Raw genomic sequence first — 17,734 nt, forward strand, 5'->3', positions numbered from 1 at the left:
AGCGGACCTGAGATGAAAGAGCTGAGCAAACATGTCTGTCCTTCAACGTGGAGACAGAAGGAGGCAGACAAGGTGGAGGTGGCAGAGAGGCCCTAGTGGGCAGCAAGGTGGGACAGGGAAGGAGGAGGGGGGGTTGTGAAAAAAGAAGAACCCACAGGATATGTCAGGGGTTACACGACACAGCAACCTCAGGACTCTCCTCTTTCATGTCCCCAGAAATGAGCATTGCCTGCCCCCTCAGCCCTCGCTGATTTTTCTCCTCCTCACCCAAGTCCAGGGAGATGCAGATTAGAAGGGCCATGGACATTGTGTGCATTGGATACCGTAGGGGATGTTGTTTGTATGGGGTCTGGATACCAGGCCCCGAGGGTCAGGCACAGTAGCCCTCTTGGGTCATCCAGAAGTCTGGCCAGTTTAACTCCAGATCATTTTCTTTTTTTTTTAATTAGAAAATATAGTTTGTTTAGAAAGTAAATTAGAGAGAGAGAAAGAAAGAGGAGATTCTCCTCCCCAAGGTAGGGGAGGGGGCCAAAGCCAGGAAACATGGCCTGGCCATCTCTCAAAGAGCACATGGCCACACCATAGCTTAGCAAGGCAATGGCCACTCCAGATCATTTTCCACTTCCCTTTTTCACATCTTGTCTGAAGGACCAACTGATTTTAAGGGAAAAAAGTCTACCATTAAACCAAAGGATGAGGAGACATCGACCTGAGGCCTCGGCATTAACATGCATTTTGTTTTGGTTTTATTTTCCCCAGGATCCCTGACCTGCCGAGATGTCCTGCCAGCAGAACCAGCAGCAGTGCCAGTCCCCGCCCAAGTGCCCCTCACCCAAGTGCCCCCCAAAGAGCCCAACACAGTGCCTGCCTCCAGCCTCCTCCAGCTGTGCTCCAAGCCATGGGGGCTGTGGTCCCAGTTCCGAGGGCGGGTGCTTCCTGAGCCACCACAGGCCGCGCAGGTCCCACCGATGCCGGCTCCTGAGCTCCGACTCCTGTGTCGGGGGCAGTGGTCAGCAAGGAGGGGGCTCTGGCTGCTGCTTACCTGAACCATGAGATGAAGTGAAAATACTTGAGAAAAGAAAGCTTTCAAATGACTGGACCCTAGTGCCTCTCATTCCTACCCCCACTCTTTCCCGCTGAGATGTTCCTTGAAGAGTTCTGAGTATTTGTACTCCCCAGGGGGTTTATCCTGCTGGTCTCAGTGCTTCCCCCTCCTTCTTTAAGTCCCTGTGCTATGAAGAATAAAGCTGTTCTTTCTCACTGCAGCCTCTGTCTAACATGTCTATGTGTTTGCTCTATCCTGAGCTGACCCACAACAGTGCAGAATCCTGTCTCGGGAACAGATAAGTAGCAGGTCACATTCCATTCAATTCACAAGACCCTTTTACCGGGGTTGTGTATTAGGGTGGGGGTGATTTGGGGAGTCTTTCACGAGGTCAAAGATAGGAACACGAGTTGGGAGTAAACATAAAGCTCCAGAAAGCAAAGGGAAAGAGCTTCACGGGCCTTTTCTGATCTTTCAGAAAACACCTTGGAAGCTCAGTCCTAGGTTTCTATCTTTGAGATGCTGATAGTATAGCAACTGACTGGCAAGTAATCCAATTGTGAGCTGGAGTGATACCAGCTATTACATAAGTGTGTGGGAAGTCCATGGGACTTGGCCTTTGGATAGCAATTCTTTGTTACCCTGACAAGAGTGAGGAGTTCAGATATTGTCACAGTTTTCACTTGTGGGTGGTAGGTGAGTCTCTGGTCTGTACAATGGTTTGTAAGTGTAAGACAGAAGCCAAGATGTTGTCCCCTGGTGGCCCAGTTAAAGTGATTAAGAGGAACTCATAGGACCCACGAGCTAGGATCCCCTAGACAGGACGTTTCCTGGCAGAGGGAGAAAATAAGGCTTCCATTTGAGATAAGGTGGATCTGAAAGGGAAGCAAGCTAAGTTAATGGCAGATGGAATAGTATGCCAGCTAAGAACATGGTCCTCGGAATCTGACATTCCTATCATGCTCCTCTTTTAAATACAAAGATAAACCTAGAAGTGTCTAAGGAAAAATAAAGCTAAAAAATGAAGAAAAAAGGAACCAGAGATGTTAGAATTAAAAGCAGAGACAGCAACTAGCAACGTACATCTATGAAGTGACAGGCTTGCAGATCTAAGGAAATTGTTTCAGTGTTTAATTGACTATGCTATTGATCAAAGAGACAGGAGTGGTTCAAACTCAGGGATGCTTACATCATCACGTTGGCCAGAGCACTTTAGGCGAAAGGGGAGGTCAGATGAAATGATAATTTATGGGAGTAATAATAAAGTGGTGACTAATTTCATTTGTTCAGTGTTTCTGGAAGATATAAATCAGCTATATAATATTTTTCACTGCATTTTATTTTAATTTTATAGAATGGTATAATTACTTGGCATACATAAATAACTTTGATATCTTTTGACAAGACATTATTATTTCAGTAGTGACTCTGGACATTCTAGTTACAAGAAGGTTGTAGATATGGCTACCCTCTTCAAAACTTGAACATGTTAGAACCATGGCCAAAATCTGAGTCTTTTCAAAACACTGTGGGAACATGAACTTATACTAGGGTTTCAGTAGTATGTAGAATTATTGAAAAGAGGATAAGGATTTGGTCAGTACCTACAGTGATGATTTTAAAACATGCCTCAAAGTTATTTGAGATTCTTCTCCTTAGGTGGGGATCTATGTTGCCTCCACTTAAATCTAGGCTGGCTCATGACTTCTTTAACCAATAGAATATGGCAGAGGTAATGCTATATGACTTCCAGATTCCACCTGGTATCCTTAGAATATACTCTCTGGAGGAAGCCAGGTACCAAGTAAGAAGTGTGACTACAGTAAGACCATCATGCTAAAGAGGCCAGGTGTAAATCCTCCAGCTGACAAGCCCAGAAAAGGTCCCAATTGACATTCAGAATTGACTACCAATCATCTGAATGAGCTTTTTTGGATATCCCACCTAGTCAGCCTTCAGGTGAGAACTTTTAATCTACAAAATTGTAACAAAATCAAAATGTTTGCTGTTTCATACCACTAAGTTTTGGGGTGATTCAGCATGCAACAGTAGCAACCAGGACACTAACTAATTTCCTCTCATTTGTCACTTACCTTCTTGCCTCCACAATTGTTGGCTCTGCTGAGGAGCCAATAGTCACTAGATACCTTTCTTACTCTTATTCCCTAAAAATTCACTCTTTGTATCCAGGCGGGGCTTATCCCACCTACACTGTTGTTCACCTCACACAGGGGAAGAGAATCCAACTGAAGGCATAGCAGGAAAATATACGTTCCATCCTGTCAAGTACCCACTCAGATTTTTTCTCCAAGTGAGTAAGGAATTTGTCTGTTCCCACTGCATGCCCAGTGCCTAGAATGGCACTTGGCACACAAGATATACTCAACAAATAAGTGTAGAATGAAGAACTTAAAAAAAAATGAGTGCGTGGTTCCCAGCCTGGCTTGATGCATTCTCATCAAGTCTAGAGAAGTAATTTTTTCTTCCACCCACTCTGACCTCATCTGTCAGAAGCCATTTTTAGTGGCAAGCCATACCTGATTACTGAAACTACTGTCCTGATGGCTGTCCTGTTGTCTCAGTTCTGAACTTTATTCATTGTCCCTGCTTTTTTCTTTCCTTACACAAGTTAGATTTACCAACAGCAAGAATCCTTGTGGCTAGGGGCTCAATTTGAACCTAGAATCTTCTGAACGACAAGACTTATTATTTAGTTTTCATATTAAAAGACAAATAATAGAAGCTAACATTTAAACACTTCACATATATTAACATAAACCATTCAGGACCCCAGGTAAAATATTATTATCTCCATTTTTTGGATGAAGATTGACTGAGGCAAGAAGGGTTAGGTTGTGTGTTTCGCTATTAGGTAACATAACTGGGATTTCAGCCCAAGGAGTCTAGATTTAGACTACACTGCTCCCTAGTTGATGATGTGCAGCTCGAATTTGACTAAAGAACCCCAGTCTCTGTCTGCCCTGAAATAAACATGGCTTCTAAGGATCTGAGGCCAACCAGCTCAGATTCATCCATGTTTGTGGCTTTGGGTGCACAACATAGATGAGTGTAGGACCTTCATGTTCCCAAAGGGAGCTTGCCTATCCTTTTTCTTTTTCATTATGTATTTTAATTCTGTTAAAGAGTACTTCCCAGACATGTCTCAAGTGTCCCAGAGTAAGAAGTCTATCACAATGATTCAAAAAATCTTGCTTAAACGTAAGTTCCAAGCCGGGCTCAGTGGCTCAGCCTGTAATCCCGTGCCTTTGGGAGGCTGAGGTAAGTGGATTGCCTGAGCCCGCGGGTTCGAGACCCACCAGGGCAGCTTGGCAAGACCTCATCTCTACAATAAATCAAAAAGTAGCCAGGTGTGGTAGCACGCACCTGTAGTTCCAGCTACTCAGAAGGCTGAGGCGGAAGGATCGCCGGAGCCCAGCAGGTCAAGGTTGCGGTGGCCGGGAGTGGCCACTGCACCCCAGTCTGGGCGACAGAGTTAGACTCCAACTCAAAAAAAAGCAAAAAAAAACAACGTAAGTTCCATATCTGTGGCCCCTTTGTCAAAACCTTCTCAACCAGTTTAATGGTTTGAGTGGCAGAATACATGTGGCTTCAATCCTCAGTCATGGTTCCTTTTAACACTTTGTATTCCAATTTCTTAAGAAACTATGTATCAAAAACATTAGGACAAAACTGATTTCCAGTTTGCCACTTTTTAAAAAATGAAATAACAAAAAAAATTTAATTTCATTGAGTTCCCAAAGTATCACACAGTTTTTGTTTTCTAACATGTCCATGCTCAAACTCTGATTTCTCTCAAATAATTCTGCTTTGACTGCAGTCAAAGGTACATAATATCTTTTCACCTTGCCAAAGTTATTTCAAGAACCATCATGACTTGGGTTGAATATAGCCCTCTTCTGCAACATTATTTCAATTATCTAGCTATCAAAGTGAAAAATCACTTGAGATTCACATCAAGAATGATCATTTTGGTTTGGAGCAGAGATAAGCACTGCCTTATTCCAAAGTAGTTGGGACAGGAGCTCACCAGTTAGAATCCTATGGTAACTATAATTTTGACCATGTCTCCTTTTTATTGTTGAACTCAAAAAAGTAATATTCAAAAGCAAAATAATAACAATAATAATGAGTTCAATTCTATCTCAAATCTCTTAAAAGACATTTACAGGTGATTTGTAATACTCTGAGATATTTCTGGAATCTACTTTTTCCTCAGAGCCCAGAGCCTCTCATTTACATTTTTTAAGATAAAACTCTCAATTCCAATTTTTTTCAGAATATAGCAACTTAGCTCACTTCCCTACCTAAAGCCCATAATGTGTAGTATTACTTGATCTTCCTCCTTCAGACTGTTCTTTCTGCCACCACACCTTCCATTCTGCTTGGTCTCATTCTTCTCCATTTTCTGATCCTCTAAATCACCCTCAACAGAGATCATGGATTCCAGTGCTCGATTATCCCTCCCAAAGTATTAAACAAGAAAAGTCGGGCATTGTTCTAAGAGATTTTCATAACCTCTTTCAACACCTCTGCCATTCTTCCACTCTCAAAGCTCCCATCAGGCTCTTCTGAATGAAGAAAAGCCTGGCCCTTTAATTTTTTAGCCCCAAACCAATACTATTCCTAGTGCTGGGCATGCAGCACTTTCAAGAGCTGAAGGAGGGGAACACCACTGAGCAGGCTTCTAGCAGGCAGAGTAAAAGGACAAGTGAGAAACAGAAGCTGTTAAGAGGCTTTATTTTTCTATATAGTCAGACACAGGTGATGGCATTGCCAGGAAAGAGTCTTTGGGCTTTTGGAAAATACATAGGCAGAAGTTTCTGGGGAGAGCAAGACCCATCCCCATGAACATTTCAGCTCTCCTGTCCAAGAAGAGAGATTAATGGTGTGAGGTGGGGGAAAAAAGCATCAAGTTGGGGCTTTTCCTTGGCACTTTGGATTCTTGTTTTCTCTAAAATCGCTTATCTCAGCATCAGAATCCAGGTCAGCAGCAGCCTCCAGAGCCGTGGCCACAGCCAGAGCCCCCTCCTTGTTGACCACTGCCCCCGTCGCAGGAGTCAGAGCTCAGGAGCCGGCACCGGTGGGACCTGCGGGGCCTGTGGTGGCTCAGGCAGCAGCCGCCCTCGGAGCTGGGGCCACAGCCGCCAGGGCTTAGAGCACAGCCAGAGGAGGCAGTAGGCAGGCACTGTGCTGGGCTCTTTGGGGGGCACTTGGGTGAGGGGCACTTGGGTGGGGGCTGGCACTGCTGCTGGTTCTGCTGGCAGGACATCTTGGCAGGAGTTGAGTTGCCCTGGACAAAACAAAGCCACTTATCAGTTCAGAATCTATAGCCCGGTATCTCCTAGCCTCTAAGACCAGCTGCCTCTTGGACCAAGAGTTGCAGGAGGGCAAAAGAAGCAGATTTGTAGCTGGCGGGATGGTGTCAGACGCCTCCCAAATTGTTCTCCACCCAGGACAGATTGCTGCAAGTCTAACTGGGCATCCATTGTTTGGTTGTAAAGAACACTAGGGAATGAACCCATTTGGGAGGCAACTATGAGCTCTTTTGTAGGTCATAGAAATTCAATCAGGTCTCACAAGGGGTCTCCTGTTCCCACCCCCCTAGAGTCCCCCTCTCTGAGGTCCTGTCTCTGGGTCTTCTTTCCAGGTCTCTCTATTTTCCTCTCTTCTGCTATGACCTTAGCTTTCTGTTCCAACATCCCAGATTGAGTCTCTTCCCCTGCTGGACACTCACCAGGTGAAGAGAAGACAGGAGAGGCTGTTCCTGAAGAGGTTGTGGATGAGAAGCCCAGGGCAAGAGCACTTTTATCCTGCACAGGGTTTGTGATGCACAGCCCAGGAATCCAGCTCCTTCCACAACCAGGGAGGTGACACCCGGCACATGCCCGGGGCCTTCCATTCATCATCTTCCTGTGCACTCACCAAGATGTCCAGCAAGAGGCAGCAAGGAAGTTCTGGCGCCTGTCTACCCATGTCTCACTCAGGGCTTCTAGACATGACCAGTCAGTCCACCTTCCGGGCAACATTTCTTCAGTTCATGGTCCTTACCACAGTCTCCGATCCATGGGCTTTCCTGGATTCCTTCTGGAGGTATACATGGAGGAATATGGGACTTTTCTGTTCTTGGGAACATAACAATCTGTCAGGAAAGAGAGATGGAAAGGTTAACACACACATAGGTACAGTCAAATATCAAGTATTAAATACCATAGTATAACTGTGTATAACCTCTTCAGGCTTGAGGCCATGGTCTCTGGTTTTAGTTTCCATCATCCTGAGTGTAACCCAAAGACCCCCACACATTCAGATGTCATGGGTCACTATCCTCTCGAGCTCTTGTGATAAGAGAAGTGGGTGAAAGTGAAGAAACAGAGCTGAGGCTCTGGGTACAGCAAGGCTTCTGAGAAGATCTTGGTACCTGGAAGCCACTCGAGGTTCCTGGAGAACACTGAGATAGTGCTGAATTGATTTTTGAAGAATAGAACAATTTGGTAGACCCAACAATACATGAAGTTTGATTATGGTCTGTTTAAGAAAGCTGAAGACTTTTCTCATTTGAATTCATCATGTATTATGCTACATTTTCATAGAAAAAAATAACTGTTAAGAAAACAACCAGTATTTAGTTATCCTATCAAAATTGAAATCCTTTTATATATTATTGATCCATATTTTCTGACATGGAAAAAAGTTCATGATCTATTTACAAATGGTTACATCAGGTTATAAAACAAAATACATGATTATTTACGTGACATTTTAAATGAAATATTTTAACAGTATGTCTCATGTGACTGGCTATGTGGTTTTGGGAAAAAATAATTGTTTATAAGAAGCTTTAATTTTTTTTCCTTTTTTGTTTTCACTCCACTTTTCTAGTCATTCTCTTTGAAGCATAGTGATTTCATCAGTTCTCTCTTTAGAGATGTGTAGAAGCATGAAGCAAAGGAAATGCTGGCTCAGGATGGCAAATGGGAAAGCAGGGAAGTGAGGCAACTCCCCTCAGTTTCATTTCAGAGTGACCATCTCACTAATATTGTTGGATGTCTCACCAATGAACAGTGTTCAGGAGGAGACATTCATGAAGAAGGATGATGGGGATATCTTTCTGTCACACCGCATGGCAAGGCTGAAGACAGAGTATGGTGGTGGAGAATGCGGCCCTTTGTTCACCAGCTTTGTCATGGTACTAGGCCCAGGAGAGCACCAGACTCGGGGGAGTACACCTCTGACCTAAAATTCACCGCCAGGAAACTCTGTATCTTAGAAAAAGTCCATCTGTCGGTGGTCTGAGATCCTGGTAGGAAAAACTACCAATTATCTGCCCCTACAAGCTTGACATTTGCGTGAGCCCCTGTTATAGACCTCATGTTTGTTCCCTCCGAAATGTATATATGTATATATACCAGTGTGGTAGTACTAGGAGGTGGAGGCTTTGGGAAATAATTAGGTAATGAGTGTGGAGCCCTCCTGAATGGGATTAATGCCCTCATAAAAGGGATGCCAGAGAGCTCTCTAGTCCTCTTTCTGCCATGTGAGGATGCAATGAGAAGTCAGCAGGAAGAGGACCTGAAAGCAGGACTCCACTACACTCTGACTTTGTTGGCACCCTTGTCTTAGAAATAAACAGAAATAAACTTCTGTTGCTTTGAAATCACTCATTCTGTGGTATTTTGCTGAAGCAGACTCAACTGAGACAATCCTTAGCTTTCTGTCACCCATACCCTTACTCCTGGTATTTCCTCATACTGAAGTCTCTCATTTCTACATATTTTTGCTCAATAATTTCTGTGGAACATAAACCATGTGTCAGGTACTCTGAATGGCACTGGGAATATAGTAGAGAACAAAGGAGACATTCATCTCAGCCTTCAGGAGTTTGTGGCCTAATACAGAGCACAAACACCAAAGGAGGCAAGAAGACTATTTCCAGGGAAGGGGCTACCATAAGCCTTATCTAAAGGGGTTTTGGATCCCCTACAGAAATGAGCATTTATTAAATCATATTTTATGATTTTTTTTTGAGTTGGAGTCTCACTCTGTCACCCAGACTGGAGTGCAGTGGCCGCTCCCAGCCACCGCAGCCTCGACGTGCTGGGCTCTGGCGATCCTTCCGCCTCCGCCTTCCAAGTACCCGGAATTACAGGCATGTGCTACCATGCCCGGCTGATTTTTTGACTTATTGTAGAGATGAGGTCTCACTGCCCAGGCGGGTCTCGAACATGCGGGCTCAGGCAATCCACTAACCTTAGCCTCCCAAAGGAGCGGGATTACAGGCTGAGCCACCAAGCCCGGCTTATTTTATGATTCTTTAGAAGCAAGGACAAAGGCCATTTTTGATCAAAGGGTTGAAATCTTGAATCATTGGGGGAGTGAAGAACACACAAAAGGTAACCTCAATCATCATTTTGCTAAGTTCTAAATTAAAAGCATTCAGAAACCATCAGTGGGAGACTTTTCTGTGCTTCAGGAAATGCAGATAGTCTTCTGTTAGGTTCTCCTCAGCTCTGTCCTGACTGCCTGTCTTGGGTGTCTCATCCCTCATGTTCCTAGTCTTCACTCCTGGATAAGGCGCTTCTCTTTCCAAATCCACAATAGTCAACACTCCTAGGGGTCCCATCTCAAGGAGAATAGTTATCCGGAGACCCATAGACATTAGAAGAAACAGAGACTGGCCTGAATAAATGATCTCAGGAGAAATTCTTGGCTTCTAGTGCTAACTGGCACTGTGGAGTTAGGCATGCAACTTTTCAGGTTTACCTTATTTTATACATTTTGATTGGACCATACAACTTATAAGCCAATGATGAATCTTCTTTTCCAGATGATCAGATTTAATTGCCAGTTAAAGACTCTCTTGTCATCATCCCAAGTGTTTATTTAGTGACACTCATCTGAGTCATACTTAGGTAAGGTGAGAGAAGAGAGATAGAAAGTGTCATATTTTTGTTGTTGTCGTGATATAATTATACACCATAAAATTTACCTTTTTAAAGTGTACAATTTTGTGGTTTTTAGGATAGCCACAAAACTGGGCAACCATTACCACTATCTAATTCCAGACCATTTTTATCACCCTAAAAGGGAGCCTTGTCCCCATTAGCTGTCACTCACCATTTCTCACTGTCTTCCTGGCAACCACTAATTATCTTTTGCTGTGAATTTGCCTATTCTGGGCTTTTCCTATGAATGAATCATATGAGATAAGACCTTTGGTGTTGGTATATTTCATTAGCATATTGTTTTCAAGGTTTATCCATGTTGTACTATGTATTAGTACTCTATTTTTAATGGAAATATAAATGAATAATATTTTGTTTTACTTAACCATTCATCAAGTGATGGGCATTTGAGTTATTTCTAGGTTTGGATTGTTATGAATAATGCAGCTATGAATTTAATTTTTGTTATTTCCTTCCTTCTGATTTATGCTTAATTAACTCTTCTTTTTCCAGTGTTTTACAATAGAAAGTTGTGTTATTGATTTAGGATTTGTCTTCTTTCTAAATATAGGCATTTACAGCTATATATTTTTTCTGTGAGCACATCTTTTGCTTTATTCTGTAAGTTTTGGTATGTGTCTTTATTTTTATTCATTTCAAAGTGTTTTATAATTTTCCCTGTGACTTTCTTTTCCTTGACCTACTTAGGAAATATTTCTGAATTGTGTGGTTTTTGTTCTGTTATTGATTTCTATTTTTATTCTACTGTTATTAAAGAAGATACAGTATGATGTTTTCATACAGTATGTTTTCAATCTTTTAAAGTATAATCCTTCTTTTATAACCCAACAAATGATTTATTCTACAGAATGTTCCATGTTCACTTGAGAAAAATCTGTGTTCTGTTAACATGGTTGGAGTGTTCAACAAGATTTGGGTTACACTGAATTGGTTTTTAGTGTTTTACAGTTTTCTGTTTCATTGTTAATCTTCTGCCCAGTTATTCTTCCATTATTGAAAGTGTAGTATGAAAGTCTTCAAATATTATTGTTGAATTGTCTGTGAGCTATCTATCTCTCTTTTCATCTTTGTTAGTCTTTGCCTTGTGGAATTTGGAACTTCTTTGATAGATGCATATATATGTATGATACTAATAGACTGGTCCTTTTATCATTATAAACTGTCTTCCTTTGTCTCTAGTACTAATTTTTAAAGCTTATCTTGTCTGACATTAGTATAACTACACCGGTTATTTTTTGTTGTTGTTACTATTGCATGGTATAGATTATTATACCTTTTTACTTTCTATCTATTTGTGTCTTTGGATCTAAAGTATGTCTCTTGTACACAGCATATAGTTGGATCATGTTATTTTATTCATGTTGCCAGTCTCTGCCTTTTGATCAGAATATTTAATCAATTTATATTTAATGTAATTATTGTTAAGGTCAGGTTTATGTCTGCTATATGTGATTTATTTTCTATACATCTTATGTCTTTTTTAGTCCCTCTATTTCTCCATTATGGTTATTTTTTTTGTTTAATAGATTTTTTTTAGTTTACTCTTTTGATTCTCATGCCATATATTTTGCTATATATTTTCAGTTATTTTGTTAATAGTTTCCTTGGGTATTATTATTTGCATCTTAACTTAGAATGATCTAACTCATATCAACACCAATTTAATTTTGATATTGTACAAAAACTTTACTCTTTTACAGCTTTGGTTTCTCTCCCATATGTGTGCTGTTATTGTCATAAAGACCACACCTTTATACATTATAAGTCCTTCAATGCAACTTTATAATTATTGTGTTATGCAGTTGTCTTTTAAATCACATAGGAGAAAAAAGAGTTAAAAGTACAAAACACATTCATGCCATCTTTTATATTTACCTATGTAGTTAGTTACCTTTGTCAGTGTTTTTTATTTCTTTATAGGTGTTTGAATTACTGTCTAGAGTCCTTTCATTTCATCCTGAAGGAATTTTTTTAGCATTTTTGTAAGACAGTGCTTTTGGCAAATAAAAAATTTTCAATTTTGCTTATCTGGAAATGTCTTAATTTTTCTCATTTTTGAAGGATAGTCTTGCTGTATATAGACTTCTTGGTTCACAATTTTTTTCTTTTGGCACATTGAATATGTCATGTGACTGGCTTTATCTTTTATAACTTCTCATAAGAAATCAGATGTTAACCTTATTAAGGAATTTTTGCATGTGTTGAGTCTTTTCTCTCTTACTGTCTTAAAAATTATCTCATTTAGTCTATGATAATCAGTGATCTATCACAGAAACAAAGAACAGAGTACCACATGCTTTCACTCATAAGTGGACCCTGAACATTTACCATAATATTGTAAGGAAGGGATTGTCAGTAGCAGGATGCTGCCAAGGTCACAGGGGTGGGGGAGGATTCAACATCAGTAAGGGTACCTGATCTCAAACCAGGCAACGTAGGGACCAAAGGGAGGCCCAAACTTTACCTATACAATGTCCACTTGTATACCTAATTCTGAATTGTACCCCACATCTTTAAAATAAGATATAAAAACAAAAGAAATAAATTATCTCTTTGTCTTTTGAATGACTGTGATGGGTATAGGTGTGGAGATCCTTGACTATATCATCGATATTTCTGGATATGTAGATTTTCATCAAATTTGAAGATTTGTGTAGATTAATATTTTCCATCAAATTTGAGAGGGTTTTTATAATTATTTCTTCAAATAATCTTTCTGTCCTTTTATTTCTATCATCAGCCTTCTGGGATTCCTACTATGAATGTGTTAATGTGCTTGATGGTACCCCATAGGTCTCTGAGGCTCCCTTCATTTTTGTTTCAATCTTTTTCTTCTCTCTCTCATACTAGATAATCATAATTGGCTTAACTCGAGTTCACCAATTTGTTTTCTTTGAGCTCAAATCTGATGCTGAGCCCTCTGATCAAACACAAATTTCAGTTATTGTACTTTTCAGGTTCAAAATTTATATTTTGTTTTATTCTTTCTGTTTTTATTGCATTCTTTATTTGGAAGACAACATTTTCATGCCTTCATTTAGTTCTTGAGATATATTTTCTTTTAGTACTTTAAAAACATTATAAATGGATGATTTGTATTTCTGTATAGTTAGTCCAACATCAGATCATGCTCAGGGAAAGTTTCTATTAGTTGACACACCCCCTCCTCTCCCACCCCCACCCAGTGTTGGCATACTTTCTTGTTTCTTAGCAGCTCTCTAATTTTTGGCTGAAAATTGGACATTTAATTTAATTTAATTTAATTTAATTTTCTCTTTTTATTTTAAATATGTGGGATACAATTCAGGGCTAGGTATACAAATGTTCAAAAATTGGACATTTTTAATAGAATGTGGTAATCTGAAAAATCAGATTCTTCATACCCTCCATGGAGTTTGTTAGTGATGTTGTTGTTTATGCTGTTATTTTTCTGTTTATTTGCATAGTGGCATTCTGAAACTAATTCAGTAAGTCCGTATTCTTTGTTGTATGTGGTCACTGAACTCTATACTCAGGTTAGTGGACCAATATTTCTTTAAATTTTGAGCTAATAGTTCTCTCATGTGCATCTCTGTGGTACCTCACTCCTCAAATTATCCATTTAAGTTTTTGTGGATTGTTTTTGGTTTGTCCATCTGTTATCACAAGCTCAAACAACTATGGTGTTAAACAGTGTTCACTAATTGTTTTCACCAAACAAACACTCTGAGATAAAATCTGTTTGCAGTGACTGAGCTCTGAGACAGATGAAAAAAAGACAAGCCCTACTAGTTGGAATTTCCAGGGAGCTGCCATGTAGGTCAGATTATAACAATTATCTAGGTATGGGGCATTTGGTGAGTGTCAAACCAGTCATGTTCTCACCCATAGTTACTAGCATTTTTATTTTCAAGGTGATAACAGCACAACATGAAGCCGGTAATAGAGCAAATTAAAATGTCATAAAGCTCACCGTTCTTGTCAATATTCAGCTGCTTTTCTCGGATGGTCACTTCTAATATTTTTGCAATCCTTTGGTAAGTTTTCAGAGTTTTGCAAAAAGTTGAATTTTGCAACTTTTGCATTTTTTCTATGTAGTTTTTATGGAGGGGCAGAATTTTTAGAAATGCTTGCTCCACCATTCCCACCCATGTCTGTCTTCTTACTTAAAAATATTTTTTCCTAGTTTTCCATATGAGCCATGAACTTCATATTGAAGAAGTTTCATCATTTTGAGATACCCACTTGTTATCAACATGGATATTATTTCATGTGTATCCAGGCTATATGAGAAAGTAGGGTTAAGCTTTTCATATTTTACTGAGATTGGACAAAAACAACTACCAATTTGTAGTCAGCAGGCATTACTAACCCTTCACCTTGTAAAGAGAAGTTGGAAAGAGCCGTGATGCCATCACTCTTCAGCCAGTCATGGAGCATGTGGTTAGTAAGCAATAAAAGTGACGAAAAGCTTCCAAAGCAGGATAGAATGTTGTAGATTTTCCCTTGCCTTTCAAATGGGGGAGAAAATCAGAATATTCCTGCCACCCTCCACTAACATAAAAGTGATAGGAGTTCCAAGGGGACAAACTACAGAATTTAAAGATGCCTAAAAAGCAGGGAGACTAACATTTCATGTCTCAGTTTCATCAGTAGATTTACTGACAGTTCTCCATGGTTATTCAAGAGCACAGAAAAGGAATTGGAAAGAGAAAACAGGAAGGAGAATGGGGGAAGGAGAAGCAGCCAGACCCTTAGTATTTGACATGACCAGAAATTATGCGTTTTTCAGAGACGTGTGGATAGTTTGAAGGACAGCTAGGCATGAACTGTACTGACATGGTCCTGTTGGGACTGTGGTTGGCAAGGTGGAGAACCCTGTGGCTTGTAACAATGGGACTGAAGATATGTGAATAGGTCAAATTTTTCATGTCATGTCACTGTGCCTTGAGGACATCTTTTGCAAAACTCCTTGAAGAAATCAGTCATTTGCCTTCATCCTTCTGCACAGAGAGAATGAAGTCATCAAGAGACATATGCTGTACTAGTCAATTACGAGATGTTTGCCTCCTTCCTCTTTTCCTCATCCCAGCACCCAAACAGAAGAGGAGAGAGGCAACTCACAGGGGAGAGGAGGAGGTGGAAATGAGTGGCAGAGTTCACCATATCTGTTTCCCACACAGTCCTTTAGGAGAGGGTCAGACTTTGCTGGATGAAGGGATAGGAGCTAAGGTCTTTATACTGAACATATTCATCTAGACAACTGGAGATAATCCTTGAATCCCTCAAAATGATTAAAGAGTTCTGGAACACACTTGAGATATTATCAAAGGAGAGTCAGTGCAGCATAGTAGAAGACAAAGACTGGGGGGAGAAAATTTCTTATTTATATCCCATTGAGTACTGACTTCTCAATAAACGTTATAAAAGGCCTTTGGGAAACTTTCATACCAAGGATCTCTCTTGGTACCTCCTCCCCTTCCACCATTAGTCAATAAATAAATCAATATACAATTGTAAAAATTATATAATATTTCTTAAACTGCATTTAGAACAGCATTCTAGAAAATGAATTAATCCTCACTCTATAAAACCAGAGTTTTATGGCTAAAAAATGTGAAAGCCTTCAGATGTAAGCACTGGAAAGTTTTGTCTCCAAACCCCATGTCACCCTCAAACACTTCAACTTCTGTGAGCCATGTAGGTGGTCTGTAATGTAATCTCTTTTCTTTTCTTACCCTTGAGCTGGGCTTCAACTCTCAGTGCAAGTCATGGTGGACCTGGAATGCTGAGGAAGGGCCCAGATCACCAAACATGCAGGAGAATTTGGGTTGTCAAGAGATGTGTGGGGCAGGCATATGGAGTTGAAGAAAGTTTTATTATTTCACAGAGTCATATGCAGGAAGTGGGAGCTGGGGGTGATGGTAGATAGCCAGAAGACCTGCACTAGGAGATCAGAGAGGTTGAAATTTCTGGAGAGAACAGAGAACCCTCTCCATCAGGGGTACTCAGCTTTGGCTGCACATTGGCATCGTCTGGAAAAGTTTATAAAATTACTACACTCTGAGCTTCATCTCCCAAAACTTTGCCTAAATGTAGCCTGGGCATCAGTTTGACTTTGCCTAAATGTAGCCTGTACATCAGGGTTTTGATATCTCCCCAAGTAATTCTGACACAGCCACACTTGAGATCAGATCAGGGAGGTTGAAGAGAAAACATTGGAGGTTGGGGAAGGAGATTACTTATATGCTTACGTATCTGTTGCCCACAGAACAAGCAGAAATTTCTTTGGGGACAGTACCAGTTTTTGGCCAGTCAGGAACTGGCTGGCTTCTTTAATCTCATTCCTGCCATAATCTCCTAAAAATCTCACCTCTAGTTTCTCACCTGTCTGTGACAGAATCAGGAACCCAGGGGCCTTTGCCAGATGCTTGGTGTTCAGAGAGTATCTGTATGAATACCTTGGGGAAAGAGGCAGCTGTTATAGGGTGTTCTGGCCCATAAAAATTCTGTACAGAACCTTGTCACCAGGTGCTGTATTACTGATTTATAGGCTGCAGATTCCTGGTGGTGGGGAGGGAAAGGGAAAAGAGAGAGTAAGTTTTTCTAAAAAAAGAGCTCTGGGATGCCCCCTAAGACTGTTCAAATACCTATTTCTTAAGCTTGTTGTGGGCTTGTTTTCTTTCCTCTCTTACTTCTTCCTTTGTTCTCTTTCTCTTTTTAAATTTCTTCTTTATTTTCCTTTATTTTTTTTTTTAAAAGTTAATAGTATACACCAGGCATGATGATAGATATACAATGCACTAGATGATAGAAGCATTTACTCATAAATAAATGAGGTACGGTCTTGGTGGAGTAACTTGCTGTGTAATGGGGCAGACAGGTAGTTAGATAACTATGACCCAAGATGATGAGTAGCAATAAACACATGGGGAGTCCTCAGGCTTAGGCAAGAGCTCTGGAGTATCAGTCTCCTGTTGCTTTGATGTGTCCAGATGTTGTCATTTGGTATCACTTGGGAGTGGTTGAGGTGAGGTCAGTGGTCTGCAAGAACTGCCAATGGGCATGCAGCAGGAACAATAGCATGAGGAGCCCGACTTCACAGGGGGAGCTGGTCCTGGGGGAACACAGAGAAAGTCATGAAACCCAGGAAGAATGGACTATCCCTGCAGAGGGCAGGAGAATGGGCAAAGTTAATGTCAGAGAACACAAGTGGTGGATAGAAGGGACCAGAATAATATGTTTATTAAGAACACTGCTTGGGGATTCACATATTCCTGGCTGTGCTTCCTTATTTCTTCGGGTGATAGCTGTCTGAAGGTAAAGGAGTTTGGGCATAGAAAAAGATACAATGTAATGGAAGCACAATGGACCACAGACACTGGCGTTGAAATTAAAGGGGGAGATAAGAAACTACCCTACATTTAATGAGCCATGTGTCAGTCAGTCACTCACTCTGTATGTTTCTGAGTTTCAAACATAGGTCAGAGAATATGATTCATCTATGCTGGAATAGCCAGGGGAATGTAGTTGAAAGGTGAATTATAATTGATAGAAGGTGAATGATAATAGATAGATGTGATAGTGTGACTATGTACAACTGACATAATGCAACTGATGTGAGTTACTAATGCCTGTAGAAGTTTTATTTAAATTAACTGTGTAAATAGCAGCATCATGGAACCAACCTAGATGCTTATCAGTGGTGGGTTGGATAAAGAAAATG

The 17,734-nt window shown here is 40.6% G+C and overlaps 1 protein-coding gene across 1 annotated transcript; it reads right to left on the reverse strand.

The window, feature by feature from the left end:
* Positions 1–5,982: 5,982 nt before the first annotated feature.
* LOC103276565 (late cornified envelope protein 3D-like) lies at positions 5,983–6,822 on the reverse strand. Its single transcript, XM_008073981.1, has 2 exons — positions 6,801–6,822; positions 5,983–6,356 (listed from the first exon to the last, which is right to left on the reverse strand). Exon 2 carries the CDS (start codon positions 6,333–6,335, stop codon positions 6,051–6,053), a length of 285 nt encoding a protein of 94 aa, XP_008072172.1. The 5' UTR covers positions 6,336–6,356; positions 6,801–6,822; the 3' UTR covers positions 5,983–6,050.
* Positions 6,823–17,734: the final 10,912 nt, after the last annotated feature.

This window comes from Carlito syrichta, unplaced genomic scaffold, assembly GCF_000164805.1.
Source record: "Carlito syrichta isolate Samal-C Ts95f unplaced genomic scaffold, Tarsius_syrichta-2.0.1 Scaffold316249, whole genome shotgun sequence".
In the NCBI taxonomy this organism is placed as follows: domain Eukaryota; kingdom Metazoa; phylum Chordata; class Mammalia; order Primates; family Tarsiidae; genus Carlito; species Carlito syrichta.